General features: G+C 41.8%; 2 protein-coding genes across 2 annotated transcripts; one reads left to right on the forward strand and one right to left on the reverse strand.

The window, feature by feature from the left end:
• The first annotated feature begins 1,073 nt into the window (after positions 1-1,073).
• On the forward strand, positions 1,074-7,697 carry eif4g2a (eukaryotic translation initiation factor 4, gamma 2a). Its single transcript, XM_044142112.1, has 21 exons — positions 1,074-1,256; positions 2,303-2,407; positions 2,530-2,586; positions 2,897-3,022; positions 3,124-3,226; positions 3,313-3,444; positions 3,525-3,591; positions 3,678-3,829; positions 3,912-4,022; positions 4,104-4,286; positions 4,375-4,513; positions 4,609-4,772; positions 4,874-4,981; positions 5,064-5,168; positions 5,253-5,348; positions 5,430-5,645; positions 5,729-5,987; positions 6,075-6,279; positions 6,356-6,564; positions 6,652-6,773; positions 6,862-7,697. The coding sequence occupies exons 8-21, from the start codon at positions 3,746-3,748 to the stop codon at positions 6,925-6,927; spliced, it is 2,067 nt and encodes a 688-aa protein (XP_043998047.1). The 5' UTR covers positions 1,074-1,256; positions 2,303-2,407; positions 2,530-2,586; positions 2,897-3,022; positions 3,124-3,226; positions 3,313-3,444; positions 3,525-3,591; positions 3,678-3,745; the 3' UTR covers positions 6,928-7,697.
• On the reverse strand, positions 6,859-16,107 carry ctr9 (CTR9 homolog, Paf1/RNA polymerase II complex component). Its single transcript, XM_044142099.1, has 23 exons — positions 15,927-16,107; positions 15,383-15,481; positions 14,917-15,156; positions 14,716-14,833; positions 14,543-14,632; positions 13,914-14,170; positions 13,728-13,835; positions 13,399-13,635; positions 13,091-13,309; positions 12,803-12,986; positions 12,624-12,712; positions 12,351-12,536; positions 11,574-11,661; positions 11,345-11,493; positions 11,151-11,267; positions 10,910-11,055; positions 10,733-10,804; positions 9,506-9,641; positions 9,258-9,422; positions 9,017-9,162; positions 8,840-8,936; positions 8,583-8,695; positions 6,859-8,504 (listed from the first exon to the last, which is right to left on the reverse strand). The coding sequence occupies exons 1-23, from the start codon at positions 15,969-15,971 to the stop codon at positions 8,129-8,131; spliced, it is 3,477 nt and encodes a 1,158-aa protein (XP_043998034.1). The 5' UTR covers positions 15,972-16,107; the 3' UTR covers positions 6,859-8,128.

The raw sequence follows: 16,107 nt of genomic DNA on the forward strand, positions 1-16,107 counted from the left end.
CAATGTTGTCTATTAGGAAACTACAGAACTGAGTTCTTTAATTGAACATAGATTTATGTTAGAACTATATGTTTTATTATAAATTTAATAGTGGCAATAAGAAGACCTAAAACTAAAATAATCTCAAAAGGTAACAAAATTAGTTTTTAGTTTATTATTTCTTTAAAGCAAAAAAATATGTAAATCTTATAAAAATGGAAAGTTGGTTTAGTTTCCCTTATATGCTGCCACAGTTGTATAGAAAAGGCACCTATTTGACTGGCAGGAAGCTAAAAACATAGGCTGTATTCTTAAAAATATTTGCTAAAGTTTGACAAAAGATGGGTGGAACAGAGGATGTCATCCCACAGCAGTGTGTGATCAAGCCTGAGACCAGGCTGAGGAGGAGGTAAAATGCTGCTGTGGTTGTGTATGGTTCTCATGTGCAACACTAAGGCCCCTGTTTGTCAAATAAGTAAATTGTTAAATTTGCACAGGGTGTTGTTTCTTCAGCTTCAAACATTAATTACAATAAATTATGATTTATTCACAATTGGCAGGTGACTTGGGATATTTTTTCATGGGCAAAACACATGTTCAGCTCTGCAACCCAACCAACAATGGGCTTTATCTTGCAATTTTGAAATCGTACAAACTGTTATACAGAAACTACAACAATCTGAAAAAGCCACATCACCGCAAATAAATAATGGCCCAAACAAAGATTTTCTTGCTTGTTCTTCTGAGTTTAGATAAATATGATCTTTCCTCGCTTCTGTAGCATTTGGAATCGGCTGAATGCTTCACCTTTGTTGTGTTTGTTTATTTTTGTACATCCTGTTACAGACAGCAGTCTAGCGAAGACGCACCTATGTAAATTGGAACAGTAAGAACAACAATATTTTTACTATTTTTGCATTGTTCACCAGAAACTGTTGCTTTATTCTAATATTTGTGGAGGAAACCCGAAGACTGATAAGACAAAATCTGAAGAAGGAAAGTGTTGCGAAATGTTCAAGACATTACTGAACGTGACGTCGCTCGGGACGATGACGTTTCAGGTAGCGTGCCATACAAAAAGCATCCTCCGCGTGACGTACAGCAGCAGTCAGCAGTTCCCTGTAGTCTCATCTGAGCTTGTTGGTTTCCCGATTATTACATTACGAAACCGACTGGTGGCACGACATTTTTTTTTTGAATACTTGTTTTTAATTTGTCTTTATTTTCTATCTTTTGGTCAACCAGACAACACTTACGCTGACGTTCCTTTAGTAAAGGTAAGTTCTGTCTGTTTTCCTTGCTTGGCTTTACGTTAGCTAGCCGACGCCTCGAGAAGGAAGTTAGTCGAGGTTATGTAGTTCACGGAAGAGTGAGAAAACGTCACCCTATCTCCTTAATTAGCTTAAACTTACATGTATAATGAGATCTTGTTCGTTTAATCTAAAATACATAGTTGATACCGGAAGATGGTTGTTGGCCTTTTAGCCATTAGCTCTGGTGTAGCTTCGAGAATCCCCCACCTCTCATCCCTCCTCAAAATGTCGCTGCCTGGACTTCCGGTGTTAGAACAAAGACCTCATAAAACCAGCTGATGGGAATTTTCCCCTTTCCCTTTTGAGCTAATTCTTGTTCAGAAATATGTTTACAGCGTATAACAAAGCAAATGGTTGTAAAATTAAGGGTTTAGGTATGTTGGCCAACTCCTCAAATAGGTTTTGTGAAAATAAAACATCCGATTTGAAAGCGCTAAAACCGAGTCCTCTAATAATATCTAGATAATCGCATGTTGTTTAAAGAACACAAGAAGGTCAAACAACTCATTTTCGGAGCGTGTCATTTCCAAAATGCGTCGGCAATGACACAAGTTAACGTAGATTTTGATAATCGTTCCTTCGGTTATATTAAGTTTCTGTGGAAGTTGCTGAAAGCGTTTCCTGCTTTTCGTGATTTGGTAAAAGTGAACTGATCTACATGGATCGAGTAAAATGTTTTATTTTTATCAACGTAAGCCAGTATTGCTGAGGGTTTATGGCTTGGGTAACGATGACGTGATCTTTTATACCGAGAAGAAATAGGATGACTTTACGCCATGGTCTTGTTTTGTTCCACTTTCGTGCTAAGTTAGCATGCTAGCTTCCCTACAGCCTCCGACACGTGTTGACGTTCATATTCTCCACTTCTCGGTTAGAATCGGTTTAAATTGTTCGTAAAAAGGAAAAAAAATTCTGTTCTTGGTTGTAACAAACTAAATGAATCCGAGTGTGATCGCTTATCTTATCTTTTTGGCTCTTTGTTTAGCAGTTTTTTTTCTGTCTGCCTCCAGGTCGTTTTTCCAGCCCCTACACTTTGCTCAATTCTTTACTAAAATTCTTTGCCAAGCCGCCAAAGTGGAGAGTGTCGTCGCACCAGGGGGACCTTCTCGTTTCAGGTACTCGGCATTAACATTACATCACACTTGCTTATCCTGATTCTCTGCTGCTCAACCCATAAAGGACATAAAACCAGCCTTTATGTGATGTTAAAATGCATTTTTTCCCCTTTGTTTTACAGTGTAGGGGGAGGAGGTGGGGGTGCACCTCAGCACTATCCCAAGACTGTCTGCAACGGGTGAGTTTTCCATTTACTTAACACCCATAAGTTATTTTGTTTAGATTCAGATCAAAAATTAAAGTAGTATTGAAACATTTACATGTTTTGTTTTTTGTTTTTTTCCACATAAGTAGCATTCCTTTCATATCATGCCAGGAAATGGGAATCTTTCTCTAAAATCTGTTACAAACATTAGACACATAGACATGAGTTTCAGGCTGTGCATCAAAAATAAAATTCTTAGACATTGTTCTGTTTGCATTGTTGTACTCACCATGTTTTTTTTTTTTTGTTTGTTGTTGTTTTGTTTTTTATTTTTTGGTAACAGCGAGTTCCTGGGGAAAACCCCAGGTCCTGGCGTTCAGAGATGGATTCCTTCACGAAACACTAGACGAGATGTCAATTCCTCCAACGAGAAAGGACAAGATGATGCAATCTTCAGGAAAGTAAGAGGGTAAGTTAACACTTGTACTTTCAAAGTTGTTTGAAAGTTTCTTGGCTCCAAGTATATCTTTATGTTTTTGCCTTTTTTAATGAATACATTTTGTTTCTCAGCATACTTAATAAGCTGACCCCTGAAAAGTTTGACAAACTGTGCCTGGAGCTCCTCAATGTGGGTTTGGATTCAAAAGTTGTCCTAAAAGGAGTCGTCTTGTTGGTGAGTGTCCTTTATCCTTGTACATATTTTTATTTGTGGACATACTGAACCAGTGATGTGTAATATGTTGCATTTATGGTCTTAAGATTGTTGACAAGGCCCTTGAAGAACCCAAGTACAGCCAGCTATATGCACAACTATGTCTTCGCCTGGCAGAGGATGCACCAAACTTTGAAGGCCCATCAGCAGAAAGTCAAGCAACTCAAAAGCAAAATACTGTAGGTTTTAAGCAGTATTTATATTTGTAGGCTGTTAGATGTGTTGGAGTCAACTTATATTTTTCTTTTCTTGTTTGCAGACCTTTAGAAGGCTTCTGATCTCTAAACTTCAAGATGAATTTGAAAACCGTGCCAGGAATGTTGATGGTGATTAAATCTTACTGTATTTTTAAAATATGTATATTATTAAAAACTCATTCTTTCCATCTAAAAAAATATTTTTTTGTGTGTAGTCTTTGACAAACATGACAACCCGCTCACCTCTGAAGAGGAGGAGCAGCGCGCTATTGCAAAGATCAAGATGCTGGGTAACATCAAATTCATCGGTGAACTTGGCAAACTCAATCTTATCCACGAATCCATTCTTCACCGATGTATTAAAACAGTAAGTTTTAATGTGGAGCATGTTTTTGTAATAATCAGATTGTGTAAGGAATCTTAACTTGTGCTCTTACAAATGTTTTAAGCTTTTGGAGAAGAAGAAGAGAGTCCATCTTAAGGATATGGGTGAAGATTTGGAATGCCTCTGTCAAATAATGAAAACTGTGGGACCTAAAATTGATCATGCAAAGGCTAAGGTGTGTAGACTTAACTGGGCCTGACAATGACAACTGTTGGCTGGTCTGATGTATTGAAAACTCTTCAATTTCTCTTTGCAGTCCCTGATTGATCAGTACTTTGGACGCATGCAATCCTTAATGAACAACAAGGATTTGCCAGCAAGGATTCGCTTCCTGTTGCAGAACATGGTGGAGCTGCGAGAAAACAACTGGGCTCCTCGCAAAGCTTATGTGGACAACGGGCCAAAAACCATTCACCAAGTTCGCCAGGATGCCGTAAAGGTTAGACAGCGCTTCAGTAATTAGCTTGGCGACTTTTTAAAAAATAAATAGTTTTTTAACTCACTAGAGATAATTTTTTGCTTTTTAGGATTTGGGTGTGTTCATTCCACCATCCAATGATGTGATGAGGAATGACTTCTTCACAGACCATAACTCCTTCCTGCCATCAAGGAGAGTTGAAAGGGAGCCTCTCGGTGGGCTCGCTGACATGTTTGGACAACTGCCTGGTATGTTGGCCATTTTTTACCCTGCTAGAAGTTTTACTCCTTCCTAGAGTCATTAAAATATCAGACGGCAAAGTTGAATGTCTGTCTTCGAACAGGGATTGGCATTGGAACTGGTCCAGGAGTGATTCAAGACCATTACTCCCCCACTATGAGTCGTCATCGTGCAAGCCCACTGTTCAATGGCCATGTGGGAAATGGCAACGCTTCACACCAGCCTCAGTTTGAACCAGGAAGTAAGCCATTCACAAAGCCAAATCAGGTAAGAATCATGGCTTTCCTTGTTTAATTCTCACTCGCAGTGTTTAGCACTTGAATTAAAACTATTTTCATTGTTTTTTTGTTGTTGTTTTTTTTTAAAAGGGGCAGAATTCACCAGTTTTCAGCCATAAACAGAATCACTCAGCACAAGTACAGTCGAAGGATGTGGGTCCAAGGTTCAGCAAGAAAGGAAAGCTCAATGTTGATGAGGTACTGACTCTTGTGATGGCAAGAAAATCAAAAAAATTTCAGCTGTGAGTTAAGTTTATACCACTTTGTGTTTGTCTTGTAGATCAGTCTGAGGCCGGCTCAGTCCTTCATCATGAATAAAAACCAAGTGCCAAAGCTGCAGCCACAGATGACGTTGATGCCTCAAACTGGTTCTCCAATCGGACAGGTAACCTCCCTTTGTTTAAATAAAGCTTCCATGGTGCTTCAAGGATTGGAAGGTGGACTTTAAATTTATTTTATTTTTTTACAGCTTGGCCTCAAAAGTAATCCTCCTCCAATCCAGGAAAAGCCAGCAAAGTCCAACAAAAAGGCTCCACCGACTAAGGAAGAGTTGCACAAAATGACAGTGAGTTTCTCATGGTTTCAGCTCGACTTCCTTCCTGTAAAGTGTTGCGTCATTCAATAAAACTTGTCTTTGTCTTTTTAGGATACGCTCATGACAAACTATCTGAATGGGAAAGACATCGAGGAGGCTGTAAGCGCTGCAAAGGAAATGAAAGCGCCTAATTACTTCTTATCTGAGATGCTGAACAAGATGATCATGTTCACACTCGAGCGGTCCGACGAAGACAAGGAAAATGCGAGCAAACTGATCCATGCTCTCTCCACAGAGGGAGTCATCAGCCGTGAAAGCCTTCTGCCTGTGAGTGTCCTCTGATAAACGGAAAATGCTCGATCGTTCAGCTGAATATCAATTAACCCAAACTTTCTTGGATTTCTTTGCAGGCCTTCTTGCGTGTTCTGGACCAGAGCCCTAAGATCGAGGAAGAAATCCCTCTGGTGAAATCCTACCTGGCCCAGTTTGCTGCTCGAGCTGTCATCGCCGATCTGGTCAGCATTGACGACTTGGCTCATCAGCTGGAGAATGGTACCCACTTCCCCCTCTTCCTGCTGTGCCTGCAGCAGATGGTCAAACTGAAGGACAAAGACTGGCTGGGCGACCTTTTCCAGCAGAGCAAGGTCAACATGCAGAAGATGCTACCTGGTACGCTCTTTCAGTTTGCATGTACAGTTGAAGTAATTTTTTTCCCTAGCTGACAATTTGTTTTATTTATTTTATTTTTTTTATTAGAAATTGACCAGAACAAGGACAGGATGTTGGAAATTTTAGAGGGCAAAGGTCTTGGCTTTCTGTTCCCACTGATGAAACTGGAGAAGGAGCTGCTGAAGCAGATCAAAGTGGATCCGTCACCACAGTCCATCTACAAGTGGATCAAAGACAACATCTCACCCAGACTTCACACCGATAAGGGCTTTGTCAACATCCTTGTGACCAGGTAAGGGACAAAGCTTCTGCTGATAAAATGGCGTTCTTTAAGAGCTCAAGTTGATGGGTTTTGCCTTTTCTGCCAGTCTTCTGCAGTACATCGCTTATGAGATCAACCCAGACGACGATGAGGAGCAGCTCGCAGCGCCCAGCAAGGAGCAGCTGGACGAGGAGAAGCAACTGCTGCTCTCCTTCAAGCCCGTCCTGCAGAAGTTCCTCCATGATCACATTAACCTGCAAGTCAGTGCGCTGTATGCCCTGCAAGTCCACTGTAACACCAAGAGTTTCCCCAAAGGTGTGTGTTTGATTTTTAGTTTTCTCCAAAGTGATTCAATGTTGCTGCTTGAGGCTTTTTCTGTAATCCTTTGTCGCCGTGCTTTAGGCATGTTGCTGCGCTACTTCGTGAACCTTTACGACATGGAAATAGTCGAAGAAGAAGCCTTCCTCTCATGGAAAGAAGATATCACTGAGGAGTATCCTGGAAAGGGGAAAGCTTTATTTCAGGTAATTGAACCAGAACTTGTCACTCGATTCATTTAGAATATATATTTTTTATTTTTATAGACCACTGATGTTTTCCTTTTTGACGCAGGTGAACCAATGGCTGACCTGGCTGGAGACGGCTGAAGAGGAAGAGTCGGAGGAGGAAGATTACTGAGGGAGAGCAGCCAAAGCCATGTGTTATTAGAGAGCAACGACTTAAATCTTTTTTTTTTTCCCTTATCTTGTCCCTTCTTTTCTGGCGCATTTCAGTCATCTTGGGATCAGAGGAGTAGGCAGTGAATTAAGGAAAACGTATCGCTTGACCTGCTCTGTTACCCTTTTGTTTCTAGTCGGAGTAACGAGTGCAACTTCCTTAAACTGTTTACAAAGACCAAGATTTTTCCTTGTTTTCATCTGCATTTATAATCCAGATTTTTGATGCACTTTGCTTAACATCATGAGTTGTTGCAATAGTGAAATTCTTGATTTGCTTCAGTTTAATAATTAAGGGCCTTATTTAGCTTAAATTTTCTAAAGGATATCTTAATCTATAATGAACAGTCGTGGTCAGGCTTACTTGCACATTATGATCTCTTCACATTTAGCTGAATAAAATCAAGATCTTTTTAATGTATGAAACGTTTCTTTCCTAGAATGAATCGGTGTGGCCTTTTTAATTTATCAGTTCGTCTAGATATACCTCTAAAGTGTCTGACTATACTTGAATGTCCTGATTTGACATTTGTACAGCTAGAGCAGACGTAACTACGCTGCAGCTGTTAACCACTTGTAAAAATGACATCTGTTTGCAATATTTTTAAAGGGTCTTTTTATCATGAAATTGAGGATATGCTGTCTGTGTACACCTGCGCCTTTAAATGTAATAAGTGCTCGAAGTTCAGTGTACAACTAAAGATCAATCTTGAATAAAGTTGGACTGTTTAATTCTTTGCCTCAATTTTTCACTCTGTGATAATCAGAACAAAGAAGCATGTGGTTTCAAGATACTCATTTTAATGTTTTGTAGGTTTTATTTACAATTTGACCCCCAAAGGTCAAATTTGGGGCGGTTTCTCACTGCACAGCAAGAAAAGTGAAGTGGCAAATCATCCTTACTTCTAGATTGACGCCAAGTTTGGTTTTCAGAGTCGCCGTGGGAAAAGAGTTGTCTTTAATTTCATGGGAGCAACTTCCCACTCGGGTTAAAATATCACTTCAACTTCAGTTTTAATCTCAATTTTTAACAAAAAAAAGGATCTTCAAAGGAAAAGTTTTGTAGCAAGTAAGACATTGAAAACGCACTGAAAGCTAAACGACACAAACTGAATCCATGTTTAACAAAAATGTTCCTCAGCATTTAATTAAATCTGAGCGACCTAATCGCTGTCATCGTTATTTGACGCCTCCTGTTCTGAACCGTTGTCGGAGCGCCGTGGCGACCCTTCGTTGTCTGATCCGGCCTCGGAGCCTCTGTCCGAAGCGGCCGCGGGCGAGGCGGCTCTCGATTCCTCGTCCGATCCCGACTGGCTCCTCTTGCTCTCGTTGTCCGACTGCTCCGAGTCGGACTGCCGCTGCACCCTCCTCTTCTTCACTGGTCGGTCGCTGCCAGACTCGTCGTCTGAGCCAACGGAGCGGCGAGGGCTTCCCGCCTCGCTGCCGGAGCGATTCCTCCCGCCGTCTGATTCGCTGTCGGATGCTATGCGCTTCCTGTGACCGCCTTCGTCCTCAGACCCCGAGCCGCTGTCCCGGGTTCTGTTGGATCGAGATGCACTTATGAACATTTCGTTGACTCATCTTGCAGTTTCTTTCACTGCCGCTGCAGGCGCTCACCTGTCTTCAGCTATTTTCAGTCCGTCCTCATCTGAGGAGGATTCAGAGGAAGAGATGATGGCCTTGGACTTGATCTTCCCTTTGAGAGACTGTGGCATTCGCTCAGGCTGGGGCTGAAATGGCAAAGATCTCAACATCAAACACTCCTGCACAGTTCTCAGTAACTTTATGTTCAATTAAATATGAATTCATGGCTGGTTTTTCTACATTAACCAGGCTTTTCTTCCAATTATACTGGCGATGAAAAACAAAAGCACCTTCTCGATCTTCTTGCGTCCTTCCTTGGGTTTGCGCTGCTTTTTGGGCCGAGATGCTCCTTCCTCATCATCGCTGTCGTCTCCTCCTTTCGCAGGTCTGAAAGGCAAGAATACAGTTTATTCCACTTATCCACCTTAACGTGCAACAGAAAATATAGCTACACATAGCAGACCCACCTTCTCCTCTTCTTTTTCTTCTTATCTCCGTCCTCGCCATCCTCTTGCTCGCTCCCGCTGCTCTTTCTCCTCTTCTTTTTTTTCACTGGAAGGTCCTCGTCCGAATCGTCATTGACAAAGTCATCCGCATCGCCGCCTTTCTTACGCTGAAGAGATGGAAAAATGAGTTCAAAGCGCCCGGCCACAACAAATGGCGATATTTTAATATGCTGTTTGGAGTCGTGTGCTGAGAAACACTTACACGCCCTCCACCTCCTCCTCCTCCTCCTCCTCCCTTCTTCTTCTCTTTGGTCGCTTCTTTTGGTCCTTCCACAAACGTGAGCAAGTTCCTGGTCTTCTCCACAAACAAAGCTCTCTGCTCCAGGAGCTTCTTCTGCTCCTCTGCCTCTCTTTTTTGCCGTTCTTCCTAAATGTTAGTCAGAGCAAACAAGCTAATCAGTCACTGAAAATACAAAGAAAACGAAAGCAACGGGTGTTTTCAGACGGTACCTGTTCTTTTAACATCTGCTGGCGCAGCAGGTCCCTCTCTTGCTCCTGTTTGGCACGAAGTTCCTTCTCCTCTTCGTCCTGCTTTCTGGCTCTGGCCACATGGTACTGAGCCTGACTCAGCAGGTCAGAGCACTGCCTGCAATCCCACAACACAACAGTATTAAGAATAAGACCCATGCATGTAATAAAAGGAGACATAATTATCCCAATACGCTGATGTTAGGACTGGAGCTGTAAAATTTAAGCCTTGGGATCACCGACAGGGAAAACAAATTAGGAAGGAAATCATCAGGGTCCAGAAACGATTGTTTTATTAAAATATGTGGTTGCATATACAGGGTTTCTGCTAGTTCAGTGGATTTTAAAAAAAGAAAGGCAATTTAAGTCTTATCTGAATTCACTTAACTACCATAACTTGTACTAAGTTGGTTCTGGCTTCTGCATGCAATTGAATTGTTTAGCACCACAGTTACCAAACCTTCATGCCTTTTTACACAGTAGCGACCAAGAGTAGCATTGAAATCTGCTTCTTTCCAAATCCTGTCATTTAACTGAAGGAGCAGGTGGAGGATAAGATGACAGAAAAGATTTTTTACATAAGCAGATTTTTTTCCAGCTGGTTTGTGGGAACAGCTGAATGTCAGGCAGTAAATCCCTGCTGTACTTGATGAGCTTCTGGCTAATTTCTATTTTTTCTAATTTCTCAAAATTAAAAAACCCCCAAAAAAACAAGACGTAAAAATGTAAGTTAGTCAGTCAGTCTTTCAGGAGGCAGTGGCTGATTTTCAGACCTTTGTCGATGTGGATGAGATCGCCCAAAATGAGGAGATCTGGGTCGATTTATTGGTGCACCTCTTATAATGTTCACCCTTTTTTCTTATGTTCAGAGGAAAGTTGGGGGTTTTACAGGATAAAAATCCTCATCTAGTTAGTAACTTGTCGTTACAACAAGCTCTTAAGTAACTCCTCATTTTATTCACATATATTTTTCTGTAATGCTAACTATTTGCAAAATTAAGCTAGTTTCAGCCTTATGTGAATTTGAGCCTAAGGTAATATAGTTGAGATGTAAAACCTCTGATTGTCTGTTGTTCAGGTGACAGCCAGCTCAATAATGTGCTCTGTTTGGCTGTCGGATGACTTCCAAACAGAGCACATTACTGAGATCTGATAACGCAGGCCGGATGCCAGCTCCAGGTCTGAACTGGCTCATGGAGTCGGTCTTACCTGGCCTCGGACGCAGCAAGAGCCAGGTCGAACCTCATCTTGTCTCCAGCTTTGCTCAGGTAGCTGAAATATCTGTGTGAGGAGAAGGAGATGGAAGAAGATGAAACTCAACAATTCCTCTCGCTGAGCTTCCCGAGAGACGGTCTAAGGGATGGAGAAAAGAAATCGCAAAAGTACCTGTGCGCCAGTTCGAGCTCCTTCACAGCACTGAGCACAGCCTTTAAATTGCTCTTCTCATCTTTCAGCACTAGAGTGGCGAGTCTCTGAAGCACCAGAGCCACGTTGAACATCAGCACCGTGTCACTGGGCGCCACATGGCGAGCCTTTTGGGCCACACACACATCACAGTCAGGTCATGCTTATCTGATGCTTTCAGGTACAAAAAAAGAAAAAAAAAAGGGCAGCTCGTCTATGTTACCTTCAGCAGCATCTGCTTACACTCCTGGAGTTTCCCACATTTGAAGAGAGCTCTTGCAAGATATAGCAGCACCTCTGTGTTCTGGTATTTGTAAAACTTCTTCAAGCAGTTTTCATACTGTGAGGCAGAGAGGAGGATAAACTGAGTTATACCTGTATGGAGAAAAAAACGGTAAGGATTAGGAAGCCTCTTACCATCTGGACGGCACTGATGTACTGCTTCTGCTCCACGTAGATGTGAGCCAGGTTCAGCCACACGTCGCTGATTTCTGCCGTGGCCTCTCTCACCTGGGCAAACACGTCGCGCGCCTCTCGGAAATAACCTTTGTGAGCGAGGACGGCCCCTGGAGAGACAGCTTCGTGTTTAGAAGCACAGGGGAAGGAGTGCTAAATAACTAACAAAAACACACAAGGATGAAATTACCGATGCCGTTAGCGGCGTAAAGATTTTTGGCGTCATTTCGCAGGACTTGTTTGTAGATTGCCAAAGCTCGATCCTGGTGTCTCTTTTCCTGCAAAGATGAAATTTGAATTTTATCTGCGGCAAATAAAAATCAGTGGGTTTACATGCTAATATGGGAGCTTCTGGTCACCAGTCACAGCCAGTGAAGGAAAAATATTATTTGGCTTTGAAACCAGAAGAAACAGATTCAAATTAGTAATAATGCAAGTCGTTTAAAAAATGACAGCAAATGGTAAACGTGTAAATGTTTTTGTCCATCACATGACTTTTTCTGAATTAAAGCAAATTTATTTTTAATTTATTTTATTTAACCTTTTTTTTTTTATACAGGTTGTCTTAAGATTCAGGATCTCATTTACAAGGGAGACTTGTTTTAATAAAAACAAAAGAGTTACAAACACAGTAACAATACAAGTAATTAATACATTTGACTGAGCAAATAAAATAGGAGCTAAAAACAAGAGCAAGTTCCATAAGATTTGTCTTTTTGTATAAAGAGAAATGTGAATTTTCCTAAATTCACATTCAATATATTCACAAGATATTATTAATGACATAATATCTTTTTCATCTCTGTCCACTTTAAGAATAGGAGGAAAAAACTTCTTAATCAGAATAATAGTAGGCTGTCAAGAAAGAAACAAAGATAAAACCTTCTAGTTAAAGGACAACACTTTGCAGCTGCTCTACACCCTTTCATTCATTTCTTTGTTGGATAAACACAAACTCTGTCGGTACCTTTTCTCTGTCTCTGGTGGGCTGGTGCAGAGTCTGCAGCCACACGTTCCCCAGAGCCAGCATGGAGTACGTGTCGTTCTGAGTGGACGGCTGTTTCAGAATACGCTCAAACTTCTTCTGACCCGGCCCCCATTCCTGCTTGGCCAAGTGAAGATTTCCAATGAGTGACCAGGCGTCTGGGTGATCCTGCACCAAAGAGAAACCTCATCAGATCAGGCCAGGGCGGGGTTTTCACAACAGAAGGTTTTACAGCCACAAACTAACAGTCTGTACCTGATTAATCTGCAGCGCCTCCTTAAACCAGTCGGACGCTTCGTAGAAGTTCCCTTTGTCACGAGCCATCGCTCCGAGACGCAAATAACCTGCAGGGCGATAAATGAACACGGTGCTTTATTACAGGACACTGTCCTTGTTTGTGTAACACCCTTTATAACATGAAGTTGAGCTCTTACAGTCCACGTAGTTCGGATGCTCCCTGAGGATGTTTTTATAGAGTTTCTCAGCTTCGTGGAACTCACACATGGCCTCGTACAAACGGGCCAGGTTGTAGGAGGTGGTGACAGAAATGGCGTTGTAGTAATGCTCGTCGTGCTCGCCCTCAGCTTTAGCTCGGTCCAGGGATGCTAGAAAATATTTCTGTTTGGGATGGGGGGGAGAAATATAAGAGTTCTGGAGGCCACTGAAGTTTAATATATAAATGAGTCTTTTTTGCTGGGTTAAGAGCAACAGCAGTCTGCTACCTTAGCTTCCCCGAGGTTGCCGAGCCTGAAGTGCAGAGCCCCCAGGTTGTTGAGGATCTCGGGGGGAACATCGGCCTGCACCTTCTCCTGGAGGATGCGAGTGGCCGTGCCGTAAGCCGACAACGCCCCCTGGATGTCGGTCTGCTCCAAGATCTGAGCCAGCTCGATCCACGCCTCCACATCATCTGGGTACTGCTCCGTCACCTTCTTCAAGTGGCCCTAACAAACAAAAACGAGCCGCTTTAAATACCTGGCACCCATCATTTTTAACCAGGGAAGAGAAAAACCGGGTTGTGATGAAGACCTACTTTTGCAACGTCTCTCTTTTCCTGATCGTCGGACGTTGCGTAGAGGGATCCCAGGATTTTCATTGTTTCGTAGTTGTTGGGGTAGGCCTTCAAAACCTTTTCAAAGCACTGAGCAGCATTTTCCTTGTCTCTACGATACACATACATCTGTCCCAAACCAAAGAAAGGCAGCACGAAGGTGGAAGAGGCGAACTGAGTAGCCTGGTAGTAATACTGAAAGGCCTGGTCATAGTCCTCCTAAAGAAAAGTAAAAACAGATAGAGACATTTTAAAAACTGAAGACTCAGAACAAGTCAAATCTGTAAGACGGTTGTGGATGGCAGCCTTACCTGCACATGAAATGAACGCGCCAACTGATAGCAGCTCTCAGCCTGCATGGCCTCGACTTCTGTGTTGTGGAAAGCGTGCAGGGCGAGATGCTGGACCTTACTGTAGTCCTGCAGACAGAGAAGCACGATGGTCAGCTGAACAATGCAGACTGAGGTTTGTGCAGAAAAACCCAGCAGCTAAAATACCTTTTTGAAAAAGAAGTGGTTGGCGAGGTGGTTGAGCACCATGGGGTTGCTGGGGTCGATGGTGTAAGCCCGCGACAGGAGCTGCACTCCGTTCTTAATAGACTCGGAATCTTTGTTGTTGAGCTCTAAAACGGCCAAACCAACCAGCGCTCCCACACACTTAGAGTTCAGCTCCAGGGCTCGACCGAACGCCAAACGGGCCTTTTCCAGTTTATTGAGCTTGACGAAGCAGTGACCCATCCCCAGTCTTACTTCAGCTAAACAGAGAGAGGAAAACTCAAAACTCAGGAAACATTTATAACATGGTTTTTTTTCTGAATCCCTAGAAGCAGGTAGAGAGTTCTAATTATTAATACTAAAACAATTAGTCCTAATAAAGTGGGTTTCTCCCCAGAATAAATTAAGCCAAATTACATGATAGAGTTGTTGTCTTGCAGTGTTAGACTATGTTTAGCCAAGCTTGTAAATGCATTAAAAGACAAAGTTTCCTATCTTAGTACAAACACATCATTGTACTAACTTCTTAGTTAGGAAACAAATCCAGACTGATGAAGCTGCAGCAGCAACAGAGGTTTTATATTCTGAAATGTAATGTTTCTGTGGGAGGAGTGATGATGCAGCTTGTTTACCTGGGCAGCCAGGGTTTGTTCGTAAAGCCTTTTTATAGTACGCCAGTGCTCCCTTGTAGTCCTTCTTATTGAATGAGATGCAGGCCTTACCTATTGAATAAAATGAGTGTTCATATTTTTTACTCATTACTCACAGGAGTCGTGATCAATTTCCACATTGTCACATAACTTACCAAGCAAAGCAGGGATGTTATTGGTGGACTGGTTGAGCACAAAGTGGAACTGAGCATCAGCCTGGTCCATCTTGTCTCCTTCCAGCAGGCAGAAACAGGCTCGCCCCAACAAATGGTTCTGATTGAGATAACGACGCGTTATATTACCTTCAAACATAAAAATACCAGTGCTACAGCAGCTCTGCGCTAAATCTCTCCTACCTGATCGTACATAATGATCTTATCTGCCATGGTGTACAGCAGAGTAGCCTGCGTGATGAGCTCCTTCTTAGCATCTTTGTTTTTCTCTTTACGAGCCTGCTGGACATAATAAGCTGCTAACGTGTCCAAGCAGGTCATCTGGTCTTTCTCATGGTCTCTGTAGTCCAGGTTTCCATCGATACGCGCTGCCTCTAAAAGCTTGACAAAGTCCTCTGTTTTGCCTTGCTTGTAGTACTCCAACTAAAAAAAACACACAAAAACAATATCCAATTTCAAGCTGCTTCACATGTTTTATTCTAATCATTGTAAATCATCATTTACATCATCAATGTAAAGACAATGTAATCATTGTCTTTACAAGACAATGATTACATTAATCATTGTCTTTACATGACAATGTAATCATTGTCTTTCCACATGATGTTTGGAAATAAAGTAATAATTTAAGGTTACAGAAGTGACTTACCGCCAAAGCGATCCAGATGTGCAGCTGTGTGTGTTCCTGCTTCAAGATGCTGATAACCTCATCTCCCTCTGGCAGCTGGTCGAAGTCGAGCTCAATAACCTGCACAACACAGTTTGTTTAAGTTGTGATGCTGTTTCCTCTGAGTTTGGCATTAAAGATTACAACGTTTCTAATCAACTCTGATTAATTAAGGCAATTCTTCCTACTTAGGTATATTTATTCACTAGCAACAAATTTAACAACTAAATCTTTAACAAGCAACACAATAAATGAGACATAGGCTGGTAAAAAAAAAAACTAAACAGACATCAATTTGTCCATCTGATCATCTTTTCTAATATTAGTTGTACATGACTGTAAATTGTTTAAATTCAGATTATGTTACAAATTTCTAAATTTAACGTAAACACATCACATTATTTAAAGCCGAGCTTCCGGGACAGCTGAGTTAAATGTAGCTTCAGTTAGCATCAACTGCTAACATCACAGCAGGGTTCACCTAGAAACATCTGCAACAAAACACACATAAAATATTTCTGTTTACCTCATCGGTGTCCCGTAAAGGGATCTCAATGGAACCCCGAGACATTTTGAATTCAGAAGGTAACTTCCTCTCAAGTTAGTTTGGCTTGGTGAAAAAAATAAAATAACGAGCAGAAAACATCAACTCCGTTGTTTTCTAGTAGCTACTTAGCGGATGGTGTCACCAGAATTAGGTCCGGCTG

The sequence above is a fragment of the Gambusia affinis genome, linkage group LG02 (assembly GCF_019740435.1).
Source record: "Gambusia affinis linkage group LG02, SWU_Gaff_1.0, whole genome shotgun sequence".
Taxonomy (NCBI): Eukaryota; Metazoa; Chordata; class Actinopteri; order Cyprinodontiformes; family Poeciliidae; genus Gambusia; species Gambusia affinis.